We start from the raw sequence: 23,712 nt of genomic DNA on the forward strand, positions 1-23,712 counted from the left end.
TTACAATTGTTTAAAATAAGAATCTTGACATTCCTATAATCTGGATGACCCTGCTATGCAGAAATAGTGGCAAGAAGTGATGTAAAAGTGTAGAATAGTGTTTCTGCTAAGTGAAAATGAAATATTTATGCGAAGCTGCTTTCTAAGACTTCAGAACATACAGCACCATCAGATACTGAAATATTATGACAGGGATTTCCAACCTTTTTTAATAAGTGTACCCCCGGTGCCAGACACGGAGCTAGGGGGGTGGCATGTGGCTGAACGAGGAGCAGCAGCACAGGATGGTGGATGGCCCCCCCCCCCGCATGCATGCAGTAGTTTAAAAGTAGAAGTTCTTCACTGAACCATGACGATTGCAACTCGGTGTAAGAAACTAGCATTTGAGGATATTGCATATATTCTATAAATACTACACGAACAAAACAACTGCATACTATACATATATACAACTCCCCACATAAGAACTAGACTGTGGACTATCAAAAAAAAAGTATGGTGTCATGGGATACTGCCCTGTTTTAGGAGCATCCAAGGGACAAAACTCTTCCCAATTTTCTCTCCAGGCCCGTCTTGCTGCAGCAAGTAGTTAGTTACTGTTGATTTACCACTTCCTATGTGGAACTGTCCATGCTGGCACATTAAGGACACTGTCAAAACTCCCATTCTCTACCTTGGAGGGGGCACATAGCTATCACTTACCTCCCATACGCTTAACCTAAAAAATTAGTGGAACTCAACTAAGTTGAAGAAGCAGCCCCATTTACCCTTTATTCCCATCTGCCCTTCACAGTCCAGCCTTATGACACTGGACTGTAAATGCAAATATAATTCTGCTGCGGAGTAAAAAACTGCAGCAGTGCACATGTAGATGCACGCAAGCTGAGCAATCTCAATGATTCAAACTTATGTTCACTAAGTTGTTTTACAAAGATAAGAACTACTAGATGGTTTGTAATTTTCTCAAAGTTTGGTAAATAAACCTAGCAAAATTTGCTGTATATCCAGATTCCTAGAAACCCCTGAAAAAGTTCTTACAGATCTTGATTTTCTCATCTTCTTTCACCTCAAGCAACTTCTTATTCTGCCAAATTCAATAAGACTTCCTGGGAAACAGAGGCAGTACTCAAGGAAAGAGGCACAGTACCTTAGTTTTTAAAAAGAACCATACCAGAGAGCTCAAGACATGTGCTTTCTGCACTCCTGACTCAAGACACAAGTTCTGATCCCTCCAGCAAAAAAGCATGTCACAAAGAGCAATGTTAAAACATAGATGAGATTAACCTTGCCAAAGGTATACTGTTTTCTTGGATGAACTTACAGGAAGAGTGGATACTGGGAAAGCTCTTTCTGCCTTCCGACACCAGATCTGGATCACCTGTGCAGTGCATTTCAGTGTTCATTACTCCATCTGGAAAGCAGCGGTAAAAGAAATCGGGACGCGGTCTACAAAAAACACCATGAACATTTAAAACATAAGAGCTGTAGTTAGAAACAGACCTCAAAGCGATTGTTAAATGTATTGACTATCACAGAGGGTGTTCAACTCCTTCTGTTTTATTCTACCTACAGTAGCAACTGAAATGTCTCTCTTCGCAATACGCTGTTTCATTTCATGCTGAACTTTTACATAGAGCCTCTAGGCAGACTCCTCCAGCACAATGGCTTAGCAGGAGTTGGACAGGTCCGTCTCTTTAGGCTGGTGGGTTCAAAGCCTGAGGTTATGTAGGGGGGCGGGATAAAAGACTCAACCCTGCAAAGGATTTTGCAGGGCTACTCTTCATATATCTCACAGAGTGACCAACCTGTACATTTCTTTCAGTGAGCTAGCAGACTACCCAGGGCTGCTCACAAGTTCCACAGGGTGGCATAGGGTTTTGTTGACCTTCCTACTGGTAGCCACCTTAGGTGTTACTATAACAGGGAGGCCAAGCCAGCTACTTAGGACTGGGATCAAGCAACAATCAAGTGCTAATCCAGAAACAATCGAGTCAGCTTGAATGTTGACTTCCTTTGCTACTGTGGTTTCTTTCTGATACAACGGTGACTCTGACCCAGCTCACGAGACTGTTGGGAGGACTGGTTACTGAAGTTTCTAAAAAAAAAAACTTGTAAAATTAAAAGGGCTAAGTGTTCTGAATGCCAGAACTAAATATTTGGGGTGAAAAGTAATTAAGTCAAACTACAAGCAGAAATATTTTGCCTGCAGCACTCCTACAGCACTAGAAAAGAGGTGGAACCAGACAAAATTCATTGGACAAAGTTTATTTGCTGAGGAATGCAGTTTTGGATGGATCAAACCTATTTGTGAATTCCTGCTTAACTCAGCAAAGAATAAATGTAAAAGTCTAAATGTTTCAATCAATCCAAAATGAGTTTTCTCTCGGGGTTTGGCTTGTTTGGTTCCCCACCCCTCCATCGCCCAGAAAGGCAAAAGTTCTGGCTGACCTAAAACACATTCTCATCTTTCTTTTTGTTCAGATTCTCACAGCTCTAGAAACAGCCCTTCAGGGCTCTGACTTCCAACCTAGGTGTGCCCGATGAGCCCTGGTGCTGCTGGGAGATGTCATCTGTGGTAATATGTACTACATCAAATGCACTTCCACTGTCACAGGGTGAAATGAATTGATTTCAATTTACTTTTGCTAGTGGGAGCTGGCAGCTAAATCCCTGCACACTGTGGCTCTTCCCTCATGCGCCATCAATGAAATGAATGGATTTCAATTTGCACCTTTTTTTGCCCTGTTCTTGTTTGTCTGGATCTTCCAACACACAAGCACGAACAGCGACAGCACAGAATCCTGCAAGTCAGATGTGTCGTAATGAGGTCATGCACCGACCCCACCAGGGGCGAGCGGAGCACAACAGAAGTCTCTGCTAATCCAGTGCGTTTGGAAACGGTGGTTATCTTTTTTATTAAGACAGATGATATTTTGTCAACTCTGTACTAATTTCTTTGACTGTTTAAGCCATCATTTATAATATGACAAGACTTACCTCCCCACTATTAATTTAATAGTATTTGTACAGACTCCATTCAGAGCTAGAGCCAAGGAAACAGCTAAAAAGAAAACAAACAGAACAATAGTAATATAGCTGCCAAGTTATAAAACTGTAACATTAAAGCATTTGATTTATGGATTGAAACTTTTATCAGATTGAAATTGGATTCTTTAGCATAGCTGAAAGATTTTAATAACCCCAATGGTTTTCTTATTCTACTTGTTGAGGAGCTTATTTGAGACCAGCGCAATGATCAGGGACCTTGAATGCTAGTTTGAAATGCTAGGTCATCTTTCAGACGTATGAGAAGTGACTGGAGAGCGGGTTTCTGAATACACCTGCTCTGTTCAAATTACTATACCAGGAGCAAAGCAGTGGAGAATAGCAATATTCAATAGCAAAGAACATGTAACTTGTTTGCAACAGGAGCCATCTCTTACAACTATCTGCATGAAACCTAGTACACAACACCATCTAGCACCTGGATGCTCTGCTCCGCTAGCATCTGAACAGAGCAGATTGAAATTTTTTCCTATCTTCTTTAGGAAAAAAAAATCAGCTGTGGGATGGACAAAAGAATAACAACTAGGAATGGTCTAATAAAATGATGTTTGTTTATGGTAGAGAAATATCCTGCTATTTACTCACAAAGTTCACTAGACTCCATGAAGACCCTGACCTAAATCTCTTGGAAGCCTTTATGTTGACTTTAACAGGCTTTGGAACAGGGCATAAGTTTCTCCCTGGTTAGATTTAAACTGATTTAATGCTGCCAGCCACCTTATTGTTACATGCTATAATGCAAGAACCGGTGCACTTTATTTCCTCCTGGAAAATCTATCAGCAGATCTCTTATTTTCAGCAGAGCAGTTACAGTGAGATAACTTTCGATTACGACACCCACACCAGGCTATTTTCTCATTGGACTGCTACCCCAATTGTTGCAGTCCAATACCCCGCTAACGCTTATCAGTCGAAATCCATAAAATCAATGTCCGAGGACACAGTCTATCATAAGAATCTTTGCCATGTCATAGGATTTGTCTATTTTATTCTTTTTTTTAGGTAAAAAGCAACAACAACAAAAAGGGCATTCCCAGACATTTACAATGGCTGCTGGCAAAAAAAAAAAAATCAATCCCAAGGACAGGTGTGTTGTCCAATATAGACCTTCACCTTTTACTTTCAACCTCTCTCTCCCTCTCTCCTCCCCCCCACCACACACAGTCCCAGCACACATACACATATATTTACACATGCATACACTCCCCACCACCACACACAGCCCCAACACACATAAACACATATATATACTTCCTTGTACCCAGGCTTTCATTTATTTATGGCAACTTTAGGTAGTGGCTGTACAATAATTTTTCTGAAAGATCAAATGCTTTTGACTAGTAATGTCATAACACCATGTTTTCTTATTAAGAGAAAGGGAATGTACAAGACACACCATTCCTAAGATACACTAAAAACCCTCTGATGTTTCTACCAAGCTCTAACATGACTATAAAACCACAGGGCTGATTGTCTACACAGCCTTTCACATTTTGCAGCCACCTCCATCTGCAATGCAAGTGCAAGCCAGGTACAAAATGCTATCACAGGTATAAGATTTGTGCTTCCTTTTTAATAGCTATACTAGTGGCAAAGCAAGGGAAAACTACAGCCAGCCTCTGCAGTCCTTAGCTGAGAGTCGAGGTGGCACAAAGGAAATTGTACTAGCAGCATAACAGGTTTTTAGGTTTCCATAAAATGCACCAGATCCTCATATTGTGTGACAGCAGAGTTCCACCAAAGTCAATGAGAATGGCCTAAACCAAGTGGTTTTCAACCTGTGGTACGTGGGAACCTGGGAGTCCACAGACTATGTCTAAGGGGCTTGCGAAAGAGGACTATGATCAATCAAAAGTGTGTGAATACCCAAATTTACAATTCAAAGGGATCGCCACCTAGCTGAAATGTTGAAAGGGGTCTGCACCTCCATGCCAAAGTTTTTTGGGGTCTGAAAATGAAAAAAGGTTGAAAACCACTAGTTTTAACCAATGGTTTTCATCCTTTTTTGGCTCCTGGTGCCTCTTCAGAACTCCAGTGACTTGAGCGACACCCCAATTCAATAACTAATGTATTTATTGCAGCACTTACCTCCTGGCAGGGGGGAAAGGGAGCAACAAACACTTATCTCCCAAGAGAGAGGCAGGGCAGGGACAATCATGACCTTATCTTCTTGCACTGAAGCTGGCACAGAAGAGCCTAGGCTTAGCTTCTCACACATGGCGAGGAGCAAGCACTTAACTCCTCACACAGGGAGTGGCAGAGACAAGTGCAAGCTTACCCAGCAATGAGCTTGCACTCACCTCCTTGCACAGAGGCCAGGCAGGGAAAAGTGAGCACTTATCTTCTTGTACCCCATGGCATCCTCAAAAGGACCTCATGGCATCCCAGGGGGCTGCAGCACCCCTGTTGAGAACCCCTCGTCTAAACCAATGTTCTGAACAAGTTCATGTCTGAAGATGAGATCCCATTAAACCACTAAATCTGATTTATCTCTTTGAATATACTAAGCCACAAAAGGTCTTATGTTTATGTCAATATTGAATAAATGAGGCTTATGGCTACATCAAGACCATGGTTTCATATGTGCTTATGTGGAGGGAGGAGGTTGAAAGACAGTTTTATTATCTGGATCCTGTGGATCTAATGGTAAGTACAGTCCAAACTATCAAAAGCGAATGCAGTCCAGAAGATTCCTGGGCCAAAGAGGTGGAAAAACAGATCCATGGTTCCTTTTATTTTGAAATAACAGCAATAAAATTAAAACCAAAACCATACCACTATGTATTTATACTTATAGCTACATGACCCCTTTCTAGTGAGTGCATTTACATCAATAAAATATAACTTATAATAAATTTAACAGTATACTACCAACTACTGGCAGCATCAAAATAACAGTCCCCAATATCTTTCTCCAGCCACTATAACATCAGCACAGAAAAAACAACCACAGATGCCCTATGCTGCCTAAACACCGTTTCCGTTCAGGCTTGCTCAGGCAAAAACCTTAGCAAACTTATGGCTCCATGATCTGATAGTCAATACATTTAAGCAGCAAAGCCAAGAGAACTTAAAAGTCATGGATGCCTCATTAGAAATGCCCTGCCAATATCTGAAACTTTTGCCTGTAAGTAAAGTGCTTTGGCTGACACCAGACTTTGTTCATTTGCAAGTAACGCGGAAAAAGCCGCTGGTTTTCAAGTAAAGAGCAATTCATTGGGACACTTTCTGCTACAGACACTAGCCACTTAGCATGAGAAAGATCAAATCTACTTGATCAGATAAACAGTAGAAACAGGGAAGAGATCCTCATGTATTTAAAAAGATACGTACAAGAGAGATTTCCTTAAGACACGGTGAAATTCTGGCCCAACTGATGCCAACTCCAGTGGACTACTACAGAGCCAGGCTTTCACCCATGGATGCCTCGTGGCTAAGAATACAACTTGGTACAACTTTGGGCAAAAATGATCAAAAAGTTTCATTTTAAAAGCAGGTATACTTTACCTAAGAAAGCCTCCTTAATTTCAGTCTTGTCTGTCCGCCGGATTATTTTTACCACAAAAATGACTGCCAGCGGTGTGAGAAACGAAATTGCCTGCAAGAGATAACAAACAATCTCGTGAGAGTGCCCACTCCTGCCAGTCCCACTGATTAATAATTAGTTCCACTTAGCTCCATTTAGATGAGATGGCTAAATGATCTTTATCGAACTCCTGACCTCAAGCAGAGTGGGATGGATTTGCATTTGTACCTAGAGGGCAATGAATATATTAAAAATGGTAATATAATTGTGGGTTATAATTGATTGGTAATTGCTTAGGGCTATATTTAAACTGTCAGATTCATAAATGAAAAGGAGAAACAGTCTATAAAGCTCACGACTCATTACTGCCACTAGCTACACCTCTATACGCTTACAATTGTTTTCTAGAAGCATTTAAGTGCCTTTCCTCCTCCGTGTCATATATCATTCACAGCAGTGTAACATTTAATACCATAAAGCATATTGGGGTATATGCCCTAATCCTGTAAACATAATTTTATTCATCAAGTCAGACTATATGTCTGATGTTTGTAGGGTCATATTGTGCAATTTATAATGGAAAGTAACTACTGTCCTTGTGTTAAGTAGCTTATCAGAATGCAAGCAGCCTCACTGAATGCAACAAATCAGTTAGGCTACTCCCAATGCAAGATACTACTCCCTGTGAGACGAGATGTCAGATTTATACCCACTCTTTATTTTGTTTTTCATTCAGGCCAATCACAGTTAAAATATCTGGTGAACAACTCATGATGAGGATATTGTAATTTGGTCTGAAAAGCAATAGCTATTTATTACCATGAAACAGGCTGAAGACAAAGCAAATGACCTCATTACTATTTTGCTGCTCCTATTTTTTTCTCTGAATGGACATCCGACTGAAAAATATTTCTAATTGGACTCACTGTGCTACCATGCCACCTGCCGCTAAAGCTGTCCTTCTCTGGCTGCCATAAGCAGACCCAGGGTCCCATTGCTTATAACCTCTGTTGTCAAATGCATATTCTTTCATAGGTCCCATTATCCCCCACCTCAGGAGTACCAACAATGCTGAAATTCCTCACTACTTTTTATACACTTTACTGCACTGCACAAGGAGCGTCTATCAGCAAGAGGGTTATCTTAAGAATCAACAACCTGAGGAACTGAGATGGGCAAGAGCCAAACATCACATGGACTCAAAGACTGGCCTCCTTCCACATGCTGAATAGTACTCTACTGCATAACAGGATCCACTAACTACCACTTGTAGAGCAACATACTATGGGATCTAAGGGGCTGGGTTGGGATGGGAGGAAGGGGACAGCAGAGAAAGGAGTCGGGCTCCAACTTGAATTTGAAGTATTTAGACTGTTTTGCAAAATTTCAAAATAAAAGTTAATTAATGTATTTGGAGACTGAAAGTTTATGATTATTCCTTTTACAGAAAGGTAGGTGGAGTCCTATTAAGCACATTGCTTAACGTTGGTCAAAAATGGAAATTAAAAAAAAACAACCCTCCACTTCTGGAATTATATTCACAGCACAGTGCGAACTGGCAAAGGAATCAGACCTGAAATCTGTCCTCAGATGAAGGTGCATGACTCCTACAGCCTCTGATATCACTCATGAGTTTTCATTAAAGGAAGCATGTGGACTTTAGCAGATGAATCATGTTGCAACTTTAAAAAAAAATTACAGGTTTTCAACAAGTGTGTTATCATAAAGAACATTTCTAGGTTCGTGTGACGAACATCTTTCAGCAGGGACACTGCTCTGCCAGCTCTGTAACTGAAGGGAATCAATTATTTTATATAGCAGAGAAAAGTGAGAATAGTTGTCTTCGACTTTTTAGAGACTACAAAATTAAACTGTACGTCTTGATACTGATCTGCCTGCCATGTAAACATGTGCAAGCTGCCTACTCTCAGCCACACCGTGCTACCTTTATTCAGGTTGACTAGTATCTTACTACTTGTGTAGTCCAACTGACAATGAAGACATGATGAACTAAAACTCTCTCCTATAAAACGGAATGGCATTCAGTAATTGAAGAACAGCCTTAAACTCCTTTAACCTCCTCAGGTTAAGTGAGCTGCATAACATTTTAGAGTATTTATTACTATTACAATATATCCTGCACCAGATTCCATTCTCATTCCATGTTAGCCATTGGTTTATATAGGTAAAAATGAAGCCAGGAGATAGCTTCCTGTTTTTATATTGGATTTATCGTGCCACTGATTCTTGTGCAAAATACTCACTGTTTTAAGTTAGCATTTAGAAGCAGTTTTATTACCCTAGAAATGTAAATTCTCTCTTCACCTTTGTCTCTGAAAACAGACATGAAATGCTATTGCCAGAGACAGTGAAATAAAAATGGTAAAGGCAAAACCTAGAATTATTATTATTCCAAAAGTAAGGATTCCTGACACCCATACCCCCCCCAAACCTGTCTTCCATTGTTGATGGTGGTTTAGTGGCATTAGAAATCTTTTGAACAGGCAGAAGCAGCAGAAGATACCGACAAACGACAGCATTAAAGCAGACTCTAGTTCCGAACTATTTCACAGTCAGTCTTCAGAAATCGGGTACCAGTGCAGATTTCCACATTTCACAAATTAAAGGATTTATGCTGGCAGTTCAGAATAGTTTACACTTATAACACAGTCTTGATCGTTTTTCTCATACAAAGGTATTCAAAATTAATTATTAACTTGTAATGAGTACAGATTAAGAATTAATTGATGTTAATTTACTTCTGTGCAACCAGGCCTGGCCTATGATTTTTTTTTCTGCAATAGAAATTTCAGGGCTCGCATCCACAACGTATTTGCCAAGAGTCTAGAGTAGTGATTTTCAACCAGGGTGATGGGGTGCTACAAGATCCTTTTAAGGGTACCCCAGGATGCAATCGCAATTTTAGCATTTTTAGATGTGCCAACACCTGCACATCATTCACAAGATAAACCCCGGTATTTCGAACAGGATTTCATAATGTCAGAACACCCTGACCTGCTATGATCTTTCTGACCTCTTTGCAACAGAAACAATGCTCTGTTATTTTTCCTTAGTCAAAAAACAAGTGAAAGCTAAGAGCTGGGATTTTCCTTACTGGCATCTTGAATTTAACAAGGGGTACACCTTGAGTCACGACTCAAGTCTGAAAAGGTTGAAAATCACTGGTCTAGAGAATAACGACCTCCTCGTACAATTTTAGGTTATGGTTCCTTTTCTGATGCTGATATCTTCCAGTATTGCTTTGATAGCAAACAGGAACAGGAATAGTCTCTTTCTGTCATTATTCATATTGGCAGTCTAAAGCTACACTGAAATTCCACAAATCCTAGAGAAAAGCACTTCATGTTCTTTCTAATTACTTCAATAAGTCCCCTTGCACATTCGATTTAATTTGTGTGTAGGAAAGTACTGATTTTCAGTTATGTACTATTTTATTACTTGACAGCATTTGTAACAGTTTAGGGCAGGGGTGGTCAAAATATGGCCTGTGGGCCAGATCTGACACTCCAGGCCATTCTATCTAGCCCACAAGGCTCCTAAACAAAAAAATTAAAAATATTTATCTGCCCCTGGCTGCTGTCAGATGACAGGAGCCAGGGGCACTAGGACCCAGGGGGGAAGCTGCTGGAAGGAACCAGCAGCAGAAGTAACCAGCAGCTCCCCGCTCAGCCAAGAGCCCCTGCCTTAGCAGGAGCTTCCAGCCTCTGAGCCTAGGGCTGCTCCTTGCTTCCCTCCACCACAGAGGAAAATTCAAGTAAGAATGGAAGGAGGGAGGGAAGGATCACCAGTGCAGCAATAGCCAACTGGCACCACGCAGTTCCCAGCTGGCAATCATGTGGTGTTCCTGCTGTGTCACATGGTCCCAGCCCCGCAACCAGAACCGCATGGTGCCAGAGCTGCAGGTAGGGAGCGGCAGGCATGGGGTGGGGTCAGGGTGGGAAAGGGAAGTGGCAGCAGGGGGAGGCGTGGAGCCTGAGCTAAGGCTGGTGGCAGCAGGAGCAAGCTGGTAGCTGCAGAGATGGGCTGGCTCCTGCTGCATTCTGTGGTCATGGTGTTGCAAGCAGGAAAAGTATGCTGCTGGGACGTGCCCAGCTGTGCAGTGCCACACCGCTTGGTTCCCAACTGCAACGCTGGGACCACAGAATGCAGCAGGAGCCAGCCCGGCCCCATAGCTCTCAGCTTGCTCCTCCTGCTGCCACCTCTAACGCAGTGTGCCTGCAGCTCCCGCAATCACAGTGGGGGAAGCCCCATGGTGGAGCCCACTGCCTCCCCCACTCCATGCTGCACAAATTGCTAGACTCTGCCCCTAGTGGAGGGACCCCTGTCCCCCGCTCTCCTGCAGAGTCCAGTGGGGGCTTTCCTGTGGGAGTGCAGCAGCTTCAGGGGACTCCAGGTTCTTGACCACCTGAGCGATGGCGATCATTGCTTGCTGGAATTCACCATCCAGCGCAGGGTGTCAAGGGTCTGCAGCAAGGCAGTAGCTGAAGCCCTTGACTTCAAGAGGACCAACTTCAATGAGTTGAGGAGATTGGTAGGAGAGGCACTGGGGTCCTGGAGGGTAGGGGAACTGGGTGCCCAGGATGAGTGGTCGTTCCTTATGGAGACGATACTCAGAGCCCAAGGGGTGACAATCCCAATGAGAATCAAAGGGGGTAAGAGTGCTCAAAATTCCCCTGGCTCACCAATAGCATTCAGGAATGCCTGACTGCCAAAAAGGAGGCATACACCCAGTGGAAGGGGGAGGGGGGATATCACCAAAGAGGAGTATACCTCCATCGCTCAGGTCTGTAGTGGGGCTGTTAGGAAAGCTAAGGCAGATATGGAACTAGGGCTTGCATGAAGGATCAAGGACAACAGAAAGTCCTTTTTTTAAATACATAGGGAGTATGAAGAAGGCACCAGGTAATGTGGGGCCCCTGCAGGATATGCTAGGCAATCTGGTGGTTGCCCCAGAGGAAAAAGCAGACCTTTTTAACAATTTCTTTGCCTCCATTTTTTTGTGCAGAGACCAGGACTCCCACACTGAGATCCAGGAAGGACTCAGGCGAGACTCCAGCAGGCCTAGGGTCAGGGAGGACTAAGTTAGAGAACTTCTGGAGGGGCTGGACGTGTTCAAATCAGCAGGTCCAGATGCTCTCCACCCCAGGGTCTTGAGGGAATTGGCAGGGGTTATCGCGGGACCCCTGGCATGGCTTTACAAGCACTTGTGGTGCTCTAGCCAGGTGCCAGACAACTGGAAGAGGGCCAATGTGGTACCCATCTTCAAAAAAGGGAGGAGGGAGGACCCGGGCAACTATAGGCCCATTAGTCTTATTTCGATCCCAGGGAAGGTCTTTGAGAAGATAATCAAGGACCACATCTGTGAAGGGCCAGCAGCGGGGATGATGCTCAGAGGCAACCAGCATGGTTTCATTAGGGGCAGGTCCTGTCAGACCAACCTGATTGCCTTCTATGATCAGGTCACAAAATCATTGGACACAGGTGTTGCGGTAGATGTAGTCTTTCTGGACTTCAGGAAGGCCTTTGACATTGTCTCTTACCCTATTCTCATTAAAAAGCTAGGCGACTGGGGCAATGATGCCTACACAGTCAGATGGATAACAAATTGGCTGAGGGGCTGCACTCAGAGAGTGGTGGAGGACAGGTCATATTTGATCTGGAGGGATGTGAGCAGTGGAGTCCCCCAGGGCTTGGTCCTTGAGCCCACATGGTTCAATTTCTTTATTAGAGACTTAGACAAGGGGTGAAAAGCACCCTGTTTAAATTCGTGGACAACACTAATATCTGGGGTGAGGTGGGCACGCTAGAAGGGAGGGAAAGGATACAGCTGGACCTGGACAGGTTACAGGGGTGGGCAAATGAGAATAGGATGGGATTCAATACTGACAAGTGCAAGGTGCTGCACTTGGGCAGTAAGAACTGGCAGCATACCTACAGACTGGGAACTCTCTTCTTGAAAGCACAGTGGCAGAAAGAGATCTTGGAGTCATTATCAATTCCAAGATGACCACGGGCCGCCAACGTGAGGACATAGTCAGTAGGGCTAACCACACCTTGTCCTGTATCCACAGATGTATCGCAAGCAGGGCCAAGGAGGTGATCCTCCCCCTCTATGTGACACTGGTCAGGCCGCAGTTGGAGTACTGCATCCAGTTCTGGGCACTGCACTACAGGAGGGATGTGGACAGCATTGAGAGGGTCCAAAGGAGAGCCACTCACATGACCCTATGAGGAGAGGCTACAGGTGAGCCTTCCTGTTCAGCCTTCACAAGAGAAGGCTGAGAGGAGACCTGGTGGCTGTCTATAAACTTGCTGGGGAGGACCAACGGGAAACGGGAGAGACCTTGTTCCCCCGAGCGCCTCCTGGAGTAACGAGGAATAATGGCCATAAGTTGACTGACAGTAGGTTCAGACTAGACATTAGAAGGCACTACTTCACAGTCAGGGCGGCTAAGATCTGGAACCAACTTCCAAGGGAAGTGGTGATGGCTCCTACCTTGGGGGTCTTTAAAAGGAGGCTTGACAATTACCTAGCTGGGGTCATGTGAGCCCAGGGCAGGGGGTCAGACTAGAAAATCTGCAAGGTCCCTTACAACCCTATGTCTATGAATTTATGACTAATAGTGTATTATTTGGGATTTTTTCTGGTTCTAAGACGGCAACCCCTCCCAAAAAGAGTATTTCTGGGAGGCAAGGGGAGGGACTTCTGGTGGCAAGGGTCAGGGGTTAGACGGCAGGATTTCCAGTCCCAATGTGGCAACTAGGGGCGGGGCTACCTATGAAGCCCCCAACAACTCACCTAAACTTGTCAAGCCACCCTCTGCCGAAGATAATTGCCCACCCCTGGTTTAGGGCTAAGTTGGCCTTTATACTCAGCCCTCTGTAACTGTGCTGTCCTGGAAGTGCTGCAGGAAGGAATCATGTAACCTTACATCAGGTGACAGTAATTTAGTATGTGTCCATAATAATAATAAAATTCCATCCTTTCCATGCCAAACCAGTCTAGCACGTTGACTGCAATGTTTACTGGGTGGGGCCAATGCTCTTTCCCTCCCACTCAGTGAAGAGGGAAGTAGCTGGCACACAATCTCTCTTATCCCTACTCAGCCATCTCAGGAAACCATCTATGGAAGTATATAAAAAGATAGCCCAGGCCATGAGGCGTCTCTTGATGCTCATCTTTGGAGAGCTATTTGCAGGTATTGCTCCTGTCATATACAGATTCTAGAATGGAATCTGTCTTAACAGATACCTGGTACTTGCTTTATGTAAAGATTTACAGATGTAATGCTTTGTGCAACTGCTAGAGCTGCATTCCCCTAACTTCCTCTGAATTTAGTGAGACCTGAAGGGATTCAGCACTTCACAGGATCAAATATACCTGTCCTTGGAGAAACAAAAAGTACAGAAATTCTTCCGGCCCTTTTATTTTGCTTCTGGCCCAAACGTAGATTTGCACTGTCTAATCTGTACCTGGAGCTACAATATTCATGACTATTTTCTTAACTTTAAAAAGTCTCACAGGGCATACCTACATGAGACATTTACTGTACAGCTGACTAATTAGCTCTGCAGGAAAGTCTCAGTGTCTATACATACGGCCTTATTAGGCCACAGTAAACTAATAAACGTGGTCGTAGGATAATACTTAACACAAGCGCTATCCTACAGCAGTGTCATTTTGTGCACTGCAATGCACACGTAGATGATGATGGGCTGGCCGGGGCATCAGGGAGCTTCAGTGTGGGGGCTGCCTACTCGCTAGCCCTACGCTGAAGTACCCTCATGCCCCACCCAGCCCCTCCACAGCACGCTGAACCAGATCGAAGTAGCCCTAGGCTAGCAGGATGCCTGCCAGGCCTGCTTTGACCTGGCTCAACTTGCTGTGGCCCTGGGTGCACATGTAAACATGGCACCCAGGAGCAATAAACTCTGGCATAAACTGCACCAGAGTTTATTCAATAGCATGTATAGATGTGCCCTTTGTTAATAAATCCAGTACTTCAGACAAAAATGTTAATGGGTCCTTGTTAGTAAGCTGTATCCACTCGTTTCAAAACTGGTTTATAGCCCTGGTAATATGAAATACTTTATATAATGAAAACTAGAAAACAATTAAATGGTTTATTTTTATATTAGAAATGAGTTATAGTTTCTTAAGTCAAGGAGCTGTTCACATATGAGATAGTCTGAATAAACCAGGACACACAGTGTACATGGTTATTAACTCACTACTGCTATGAAGTATACTGAATTCTTGTAAGGCAAGGAAAAAATAAGGAAGAAATACTCCCCTTCATACCTCAGCTATGTACTGAATGTCTCCCATCAGGAGGAGGCAGGATTAATGCATTGTCATATGGGGTTCCCTCACCCTCAGCTTGGTTTAAAATGGTTTCACCACTGCTGCAAAACTGGACACAGTGATTTGCAACTGAATGAATAAAATATATACAGTTACCTGAGCATTCATGAAGCAAAATACTGCTCAGTGAGTGCATCTACACATTAGCTTTACAGCAGAGCTGGCTAATTACCTCCACAGTAAAGCATCACGGTCTACACATGCACCCATATTAGGACATAGTAAATTAATTAACTCTGCTGTAGGATAGTACTGTCAGGGACAAGTACTATCCTACAGCAGAATAGCTGCATGCACCGAAACGCTCATGTAGACAATGACCAGGGCTGGCTGGGGGATGAGGGTGCTACAGTGTCGGGGCTTCCTGCCAGTTAGCCCCATACAGAAGCACCCTCATGTCCCAACCAGCCCCTCCTCAACATGTTGAGTTGAGTTGGAGAAGCTCCAGGCTGGCAGGCTGACCCCCAGGACCCTCTGCCAGCTTGGGCTGCACCAACCCAGCTCAAAATGCTGTGGTTCCAGGCACATATCTAAACACTGTGCCCCATTCTGGCAGGACCCGCACCAGAGTTTATTGCTACATGCTAATTGCATGCATAGATGCATCCAGTGTGAGCAAGGTTCGAAGAGTTAGGCGCAGAACTGCATCCAGCTCTATCCTTTTGTGCTTTTTTTTTATGTCTGCTTTTCATTTAATGAAAAACAGGTATTTTTCACCTCTTCCTGTTGGTAAAACTGGTCTTAATTGGTCTTCCTCCTGACTCAATAATAACAATATCCCGGGAGATTAAACACCTTGGCTTTCAGCCTCTGACTTCATAAGATCAGGAGATGATAATTGCCTTGTAAACAAGAAGTACCCTCAAGTTGTTACTGTATAACAAAAACAATATTTATTGACTTTGGCTTTACTGTCCTGCTAGAAAATTACAATAATCAAACCACACAGGTTTATTCTGCCTTCCTTCTAAATTCAAGTTGCTCATCTTAAAAATAAAGACCACAAGTGAAGTCCTGGACCCACTGAAGTCAGTGATGAACTATCCTTGATACCAGTAGACCAGGTTTCAACCTCAGTATCACACTAGCCTTAGGAAAAGACCACTCTGATAGGGTTCTTACAAAGATTAATGCATTTGTATTAATGTATTCAATTATAGCGACCAACATATCTTACAATATACCTTCTAAATGTGAGGTGGTGTTAATCTAGTTAACTAATATGGAGTATTCATATGCATAGGAGCCAACTTTTCGACGTCAGACACCTTAAAGATTTAAATAGGTGCTGAGTGGGATTTTCCAAAATGCCTACATAACTAACTTTGTATCATTGCTCACATCTACTTATGAATACTTTTTTCAATTTAAACAGTATTATCAGTATTGTAGCAGCCGGCTATACTGTACTACTGCTGCTGCTCTGCTGGTTTTTAAAACATGGTCTGTATTATTTCTCACATTATAATCTGATGCAGTTTTATGTGATTTTGAGCCTCATAACTGGAACCCAAAGAGCAGACAAGCTTGTTGTGGGTTTTGTCATGTGTTGTCAGATGAAAGCATATTTAGTTTACAATACTTCCAGCTGTCAAATGATCTATTAAATCTCCGGTACTTACAAACATGAGACGCGTAGGTATGTTGTCTGACTGTACCAAAGGATTTTTATAGAGCCAGATCTCTTCTGGCTGGATAACTCGATGGAATGGATCCAAAAACTCTGTAAAACTAAACATAACAATAAAAATATATTTTTCCCATTTTGAACATATAAACTGATAGACCTACATTTCAGATCCTGCCAGCCATATCCATTTATTGTCTGCCATTTCACATCACTAGGGGTGCACCGATAAAGACTTTTTGGGACGATTCCAATAGCTGATTATTGACCAGCCATATTGGCCAATACCAGTCCGATTGACAATATTCAGCTGGCATCTTGGAGAACAGCGTCCAGCTGGTAAGTCTACTGGAGGGAAAGGGTGTGGGGGGGCAGGACAGGATGAGCAGCAGCAGTGTGGAGAGGGGGGTTATGGCAAATTTTGGGGTGGCTCTAGCTCCTCTATAGTCTCCCCTCCCAGTGGTGCTGCCACCACCCGTCCTGCCCAAGCACACCCGGGGAGCACACAGTGGCAGCCCCATGCACAGATTTGGGGGGCACATGCACCTCATGGCACAGATTCAGGGAGCACATGCCCCCTATACCTCCCCCAGGGTGTGTGCAGCGTTGGAGCCACTCCCCCCCACACACCCCCCCCTAGGATGAGCTGCCAGCTATGTCCCATGCCCCACCCCAGTCAGGCAGCACCTACCTCTGCCCCGGCCCAGGCACAGACCCACTCCCTCCCTCACTGCAGATTCCTCGATCTGTCCCCCCGACACCCTTTCCTTCTCCCACGCCCCTTCCCCCTCACAGACTTACCAGCCAGACGCTGCTCTCCAAGCTGCTGAGCTGCACTCCTGGCCATGTGCATGCTGCAGCTGTGGGCATGCACACAGCATTTATCAGGGACATTATCAGTCATATCAGCCAAAAACGACCAATTGCCAGTAATGTCAATTTTCCTTTTATCAGTGCCAATACGATATGGACTGATGTATCGGTGCACCTCTCAACATCGCCACATCACTTTTATAGTATTAATATTGTAATAAATATACACTCAGCAAAATCATTCTGAACATGGTATATATTATATTGCTATAAGAATATGGGAAACTTCATTCAGGAGGAAGAACTGCCATGTCATACATACTTATTTTCTACAACAGAAAGTCATGGCTGGTAGATGCTGTGTACAAAAGAAGGTAAGTGCTAGCTGACTATTTATAGCATCCAGGCTTTCAAGTCCCAGGATCCAGAGTTTAAGGTTCAAAACCTAGGGTCCTATGATGAGTAGAGAGATAGAAAGATATAATTCCAGAAATACCTTCCACTGATAGAAAACACAAGATAACTTTTAAAGAACATGTTTTTCTAGAAGGTACTGGCTCCCAGCTCTAAAAGGAGCTATGAAATAGCTGTTTGCTTGGTTTGGTGGCAAACTAAAATACAAACAATCAAACAATCAGACAAGTAAAAAACAGCCAAAACCAAAATATTTCATTGCAAGTCAAAAAAATAAATGTTTAATCAGACCTAAACTGCATATTTTTGTTTGCAAGTTACCTGAAGTTCCATTTTTTCCTAATAACTGATTAAGTCACTAAATGGAAAATTCAATTATTTGCACAACCAAACCCAGGAAAAAAATGTAGATGTAAGAGCTATAAGTCTGCTTTTCAGTTTTGAGACTTTTGGAAAAGACTTACAGAAGGTGTGAAAATAACCTCAGTATGAAAGTTCAAGTCATTACACTTGACTTTGGGGAAGCCAAAGACTACCAAGTAGTCTCAAGCCTTTTACAACCTGGCTGCAAAAAAAAGAGGGGTATCACAGTCAGCAGTTATTAAAAACTAAATATAGTGTTGCAATTTTGTTTGCAAAGTTAAGTAAAAAGAATCATGACTTAACCACACTGCAAATACATGTTACGACATAAATTAAACATTTTTTAAAAGGTACAAAATAATACAAAGTACAACATTATGCAGAGAAAACAAATGCTAAGTAATGTTAACATCCTTTGGTTCTAGTGGGAAAACATAACTCTGAATTTTATGTTCATTATGTGCTCAGTATCTTTTTAATCTTCTAAAGATGGAGTAATTTTTGTCTCAGCACAGAACCTGCTACTACTATTATTATTTTATTTAGTAATATCATCTTACAGCCACATAGCTGGTTAAATATGATTAGGGAAATGTTGCTTCCTTTTAACTCTGTTCTCTCCTGATTCTATCAAATACGGTCAAGTATTACACTGGAATATAATGAACAAAAAGGAAAGCAATTATCTGAAATGAAGTGAGAATTGATTCAAAATAATCTCTAAGGAAAAAAGGATGGAGAGATAGCAATACAGAAATAGTAAGAGGAAAAAGACCATCCCAGAAAAATCACTTGTTTGTATAAAAAGAGCTCACTGCCAATTAAAATTTCATGCCAGGGTAACTAAAGAGACCAATTCACTTCCTTTTGAAGAATCAGTAGCGAGCTGCTTGCTCTGAGAATTCACCAGCTTTCAATTAAATTTCCTATATGACCTATTAAACAATCATGGGAATATACTGATTTCTAGGTTGCCTGACTGTGATTGATGTGCCTTTGTCCAATTTGAAAGTGCAGCCTATTATTATTAATAAGCCAGAATAAGGAAGTTTTAAATGGCTGTACGTATTAGTGACAGATTCAGGTGCTAAATAAAGAAAAAAGGTTTTTGAACACATTGTATCTGGCACTTGATTTCTTTCCTTGAATAAAGTATAAGAAAGTGTATGTAGCCTTTACTTTGCTGTTGTCGGGTCTTCCTTTCTGTATTTTTAGATGTTTGAGAAAGCATAACATTTGTTAATAGCATTAGAAAACAAGCATTTTATGCAAGAGTAATAACCTAATGTAATTCCTTAAACCATTAACTTCCATTAACTCCTGTGGGCTTTATTTCAGGCCTGTAAGGGGTAATTTTCTAAGAAGTAAAGTTAGGTGCTTAAATTGTGTTAAAATTCAATGCGAATGTTGATGCTCCTTTGAAAATCTAAGCTTTAGTGCCTCCTGTCAAAATCCTAAATAAAAATGATCTGATTTTCAGTGGCACTGACATCTTACCACTTTGTCTAACTTCAGTATCATCAAAGGACACTTGTCCTTGTTGTCACCTTTTCCTTGATATGAAGATGACAGTCTTTTAGTAAAGACAGGTCATTGGTGCACCTAGAGATGACTGAAGAGGCCCAATCTGAGATATGCACATATCCTGGTAATGTCAGGTTATAGATCTTTCCCTTCGTCTTTCTCACCTACTCATCTCCTTGGTGAGGTAATTTGGTCGAAACGGTCTGTGCTTTGCCATGCTTCATACTACAGGGGACAATTCAGTGCTCAAGTCTCCCAAGCATAGATGTTAACAGGGTATTTCTTCAGATTGGCCTTCAAGATGTCCTTGAATCTCTTCTTTTGTCCGTCTCTAAAGCAGCGACCATTGGCAAGTTGGGAATACAGGACCAATTGCAGGAGTCAGTTGTCAAGCATCCTTATGACATATCCTGTCCAATGGAGCTGGTGCCATATAAAAATGGCTTCAATGCCAGTGGTGTTTACTTGAGCCAGAAAACTGGCATTCATTCTTCTGGCCTTCCAAATAATATGGAGAATTTGCTGAAGACATCACTGATGGTCCCATTTCAAGGCTTTCAGGTGTTCCTGGTCCAGGTTTCACACCCATACAACAACTTAGGGATGACAACAGCCTAAAGACAAGATGCTACACATTTTAAAACTATAGCTATTTGTAGACAGTTGGCTAATTACGGATCTAAGAGACTAAAACTGAGAGCCTAGGTCAGAAAACTTTGCCTTAAAGATTTCTGCCAGCATGAGCCATTCATAAGGATTGAATTAACCAAGTTTCTCCCGCCATATCTCTACGCTACCCACAAGCAGTTTAGGAATCCAAATTCCTTTCAAATACCACCATTGTTCTGAGCTCTCCCACATAAGGGCCGGGGTTTTTTAGGATATACACAAGGTATTACCCACTTGCCATCATGATTTTAAAAGGAACTGGTGACCTAGGAAAGAGAGAGTGGAGAAGATACAACTATAATTGTGAACATGGCAGGACAGTGATAGCTGCAAAATCCACTACCCCCTCTAACAATCCACTTCCCCAACTAATCAAGCATCACAGAGGAATGGAGGTTTGTCAGAATACTTACCTGCAAGAAAATAATTTGTCAGATTATTTCTTGTGAATGAATCATATGAAGAATTTACACACTTTGCTTCTGTTCCCCAATTTTCCAGGACCAGTTAGAAAGTTATGGAAATGTGCAGCTTAGGGGACTGACTTCAGGGGATCATTGATTACATACCATATTCCAAGAGTGGGGCAAAGTTTGCCTTGTCCAGGATTAGTAACCATATTTGCTATCTGTCATTCCATCCCATGATTGGTCACTTGGGATACCATTTACACAAGTGCCAAACTCACTCAAGAAAGTGGGTCCCACAAAAGACATGTTCCTAAGTCACTTAGGTGCTTTTGAGAATTCTGTCCATGTTATTTTGGTTTAAAGAATCTAAGCATTACAAACAAGAAGTCTCTATTTGTGAATTACCTGCAAACTGCTTCAGCATTTTAGAAATGTACTTATTGATGACATCTGCATTTTAATTTGATTAATATAAACTTCCTAGCTATCAACTGCCTCTGCTCTAGTAGCTCCTTGACAACTCTGAAAAATGCATTTTAGCATCTTCAACTGGCAGTTACAGAGCCAAAGCTAACACACGCAAAATTAATATAGCAAAAATTCAAAAATAATAGTCCAAATCTTCCTGGGACTTTGAAAAAAGGTTTTGCAAGCTGGCCAGGGGGGAAACTGGGAATGCTTCCAGAATGAAAACATTTGCAAATATTTACTCCTGCTAGGACTGGCAATGGCTCAGCTTTGCATGAATATTACTGGAAATAAAACCTCACTCCCCAAAATGTTTGTGAATCTGGATCAGAACCCACGTGACACTGAGTGCTCTCAATCATTATTAGAGGCAACTAGCTTTGTGAAGTCAGGTCTTTTGTGAAACTGTTGTACTTACCCAGCTGTAATGGTGCCGTGTTCAAGGGAGCGATTTCAGTGTGGGGTTGGGTGGCTAGCAGGTGAAAAGGTGGGTGGCGAGTGGTGTCAAAAGGCAGGACACAAGCAAAATGACTAACCCTAAAGGTGGAGGAATACAAGAGAAGAGAAATGGAGGGAGGAAAAAAAGAGAAGAAAATAAGAAGTGGCTGGTGAGGTAAGAAAGCATGGAAAGGCAGGAAAGAGAATACCAAAGAGCAGCAAAGAAAACCAGTGCTCTCCGGTGTCAATGACAGTGAGACAGGCAGCCAGAAAAATCTTTGCACAAAAAGACATCTGAGGTGGCAGAAGGAACAGATAGGGGTTAAGGTAGAGTAATTTAAAACCACTAGACTGAATAAGAAAAATATTCAAATGGAAAGTGGGTGGTACAGAGGATTGGCAATGATAGAAATCATAGAGAAGTAGGGTTAGAAGGGACCTTGATAGATAATCTAGCCCAACCCCTGAGGCAGGATCATCCCTATCCAACCCCTCCTATACAATCCATAATCTAACCTCTTAGCAAAACCACTGTCAACACTGACACAACACACGACATACCACCATAACAGGTAAAGCAAAAGGACCACGGCAGCTAATATCCTGCTTCTGCAAAAGGTTGTTAACGTATGCTCGAGAGATCTGCGGCAGAGGGGGCCCCCAGTACAGAGGAAGCTAAGAAATGAAAGAGGCTGTATAGTGTTTGATAAACCATGTGAAATGAATCTGGTGATCTTAGTCTAGCAAATGGTAAGTCAATGGACACCAACCCATCCCACGAAAAGGATGTTACCACTTGCCATTCTGTGCTGACAGACGTAACGCCTTCCCACACAACAACTGAAAGAGCATGACATTAAGAGGAGCAAACACAGATTCTCTCTCAGCTTCAGAAGCCAAAACAGAAGGAACCTTTTTTGGGAATAATGCCGCCATACGCCAAACTACTGACCTTAGTTGCCTTGACTCCATATTTTGAGATCTAGGGCATTTGTACATGCCACAAAATTGGCCTTTAAAGCATCTTAAATGCCCTTTTGCCCTGCTTTAATGGCGCTGCTGTTTGCACACTTGGTGGTGTAGTCTGCTTTAAATGACTTTGGTACACAGCAAGATAAAAAGCTTCCAAGGTGTTTTAGTTCACTACCTAAGAAAGTGCAACAGTGCACGGGGCCCTGGAAGTTGATGTACTTGAGGCTTGGTGGGCCCCATGCAGCTGAGGGGCTGTAGGCTCCACTAAAAGGGAAAAAAATAGGGTTAGCCTGAATTTTTTTTCTCCCTGGAACCTGCCTGCCTGAGCTGTGTGGTGGCCCGGTGCCTCCCTCCACGGCTGTGGGGGGGCTGGTGCACCCCCCAGGACTGCCCAGGCCGGGTGCCAGCAGGCAGTTGCCACCTGAATGGCCCCACACAGCTCAGGGACCGCTCGGCCCACCGGCAGCTAGCCCCCCTTCCCCCCACCTTTGAAGAGGCAGTAAGGATTGGGCCCCCACCCTTGTGTACATGCCACGCAAATTTGGTTCAGTTTAATTCTCTCTAAATTGAAGAGGTGTTTTTAAAAAAAACCCGGTTTCAATTTAGGGAGAACTAAACCAAATTAAACCCCTGTGGCACTTATAAGCAGCCCTAGTGTCTGGAAATAGTAGTGTTGCAAACTGACTACAAAGCGGCATCTATATCACAAAAAATATGCCAGCAACACAGTATTACTTAGTAGAAAGGCAAAGACCCTTTATGAGCGCATACAGAATTACCAGTCTAGTAGCATTAATAGTATTATGAGAAGAAAAGATAGGTTGCAAAAGAAAAGTTAAGGATTTGGCCGAACTCAAGGAATTGCCAGACAGTAACTGGGCTCTTAGACAGTGAAGATATAAACACAGCAGAAAGGGCACAAAAGGATTTGTCTCTGGGAACCTGAGGAGGCCAGATAAAATATAAGAGGCGTGTGATCTTGAACCCAGGACGTACAAGGCTTTATGTTCTCATTCTGATAGCCTTTATTTTGTGA

General features: G+C 42.8%; 1 protein-coding gene across 1 annotated transcript in view; it reads right to left on the minus strand.

The window, feature by feature from the left end:
- Window positions 1–23,712, minus strand: part of PLPP4 (phospholipid phosphatase 4) — a 107,517-nt gene that overhangs the window by 56,159 nt on the left and 27,646 nt on the right. The window contains exons 2-5 of the mRNA XM_019556274.1: window positions 16,601–16,709; window positions 6,574–6,664; window positions 2,998–3,061; window positions 1,322–1,446 (exon numbers count right to left, since the gene is read on the minus strand). Of these exons, the coding sequence (XP_019411819.1) occupies window positions 1,322–1,446; window positions 2,998–3,061; window positions 6,574–6,664; window positions 16,601–16,709 (389 nt within the window). The remainder of the gene's footprint in view (window positions 1–1,321; window positions 1,447–2,997; window positions 3,062–6,573; window positions 6,665–16,600; window positions 16,710–23,712) is intronic.

This window comes from Crocodylus porosus, unplaced genomic scaffold (genome assembly GCF_001723895.1).
Source record: "Crocodylus porosus isolate Cpor-Errol unplaced genomic scaffold, CroPor_comp1, whole genome shotgun sequence".
Taxonomy (NCBI): Eukaryota; Metazoa; Chordata; order Crocodylia; family Crocodylidae; genus Crocodylus; species Crocodylus porosus.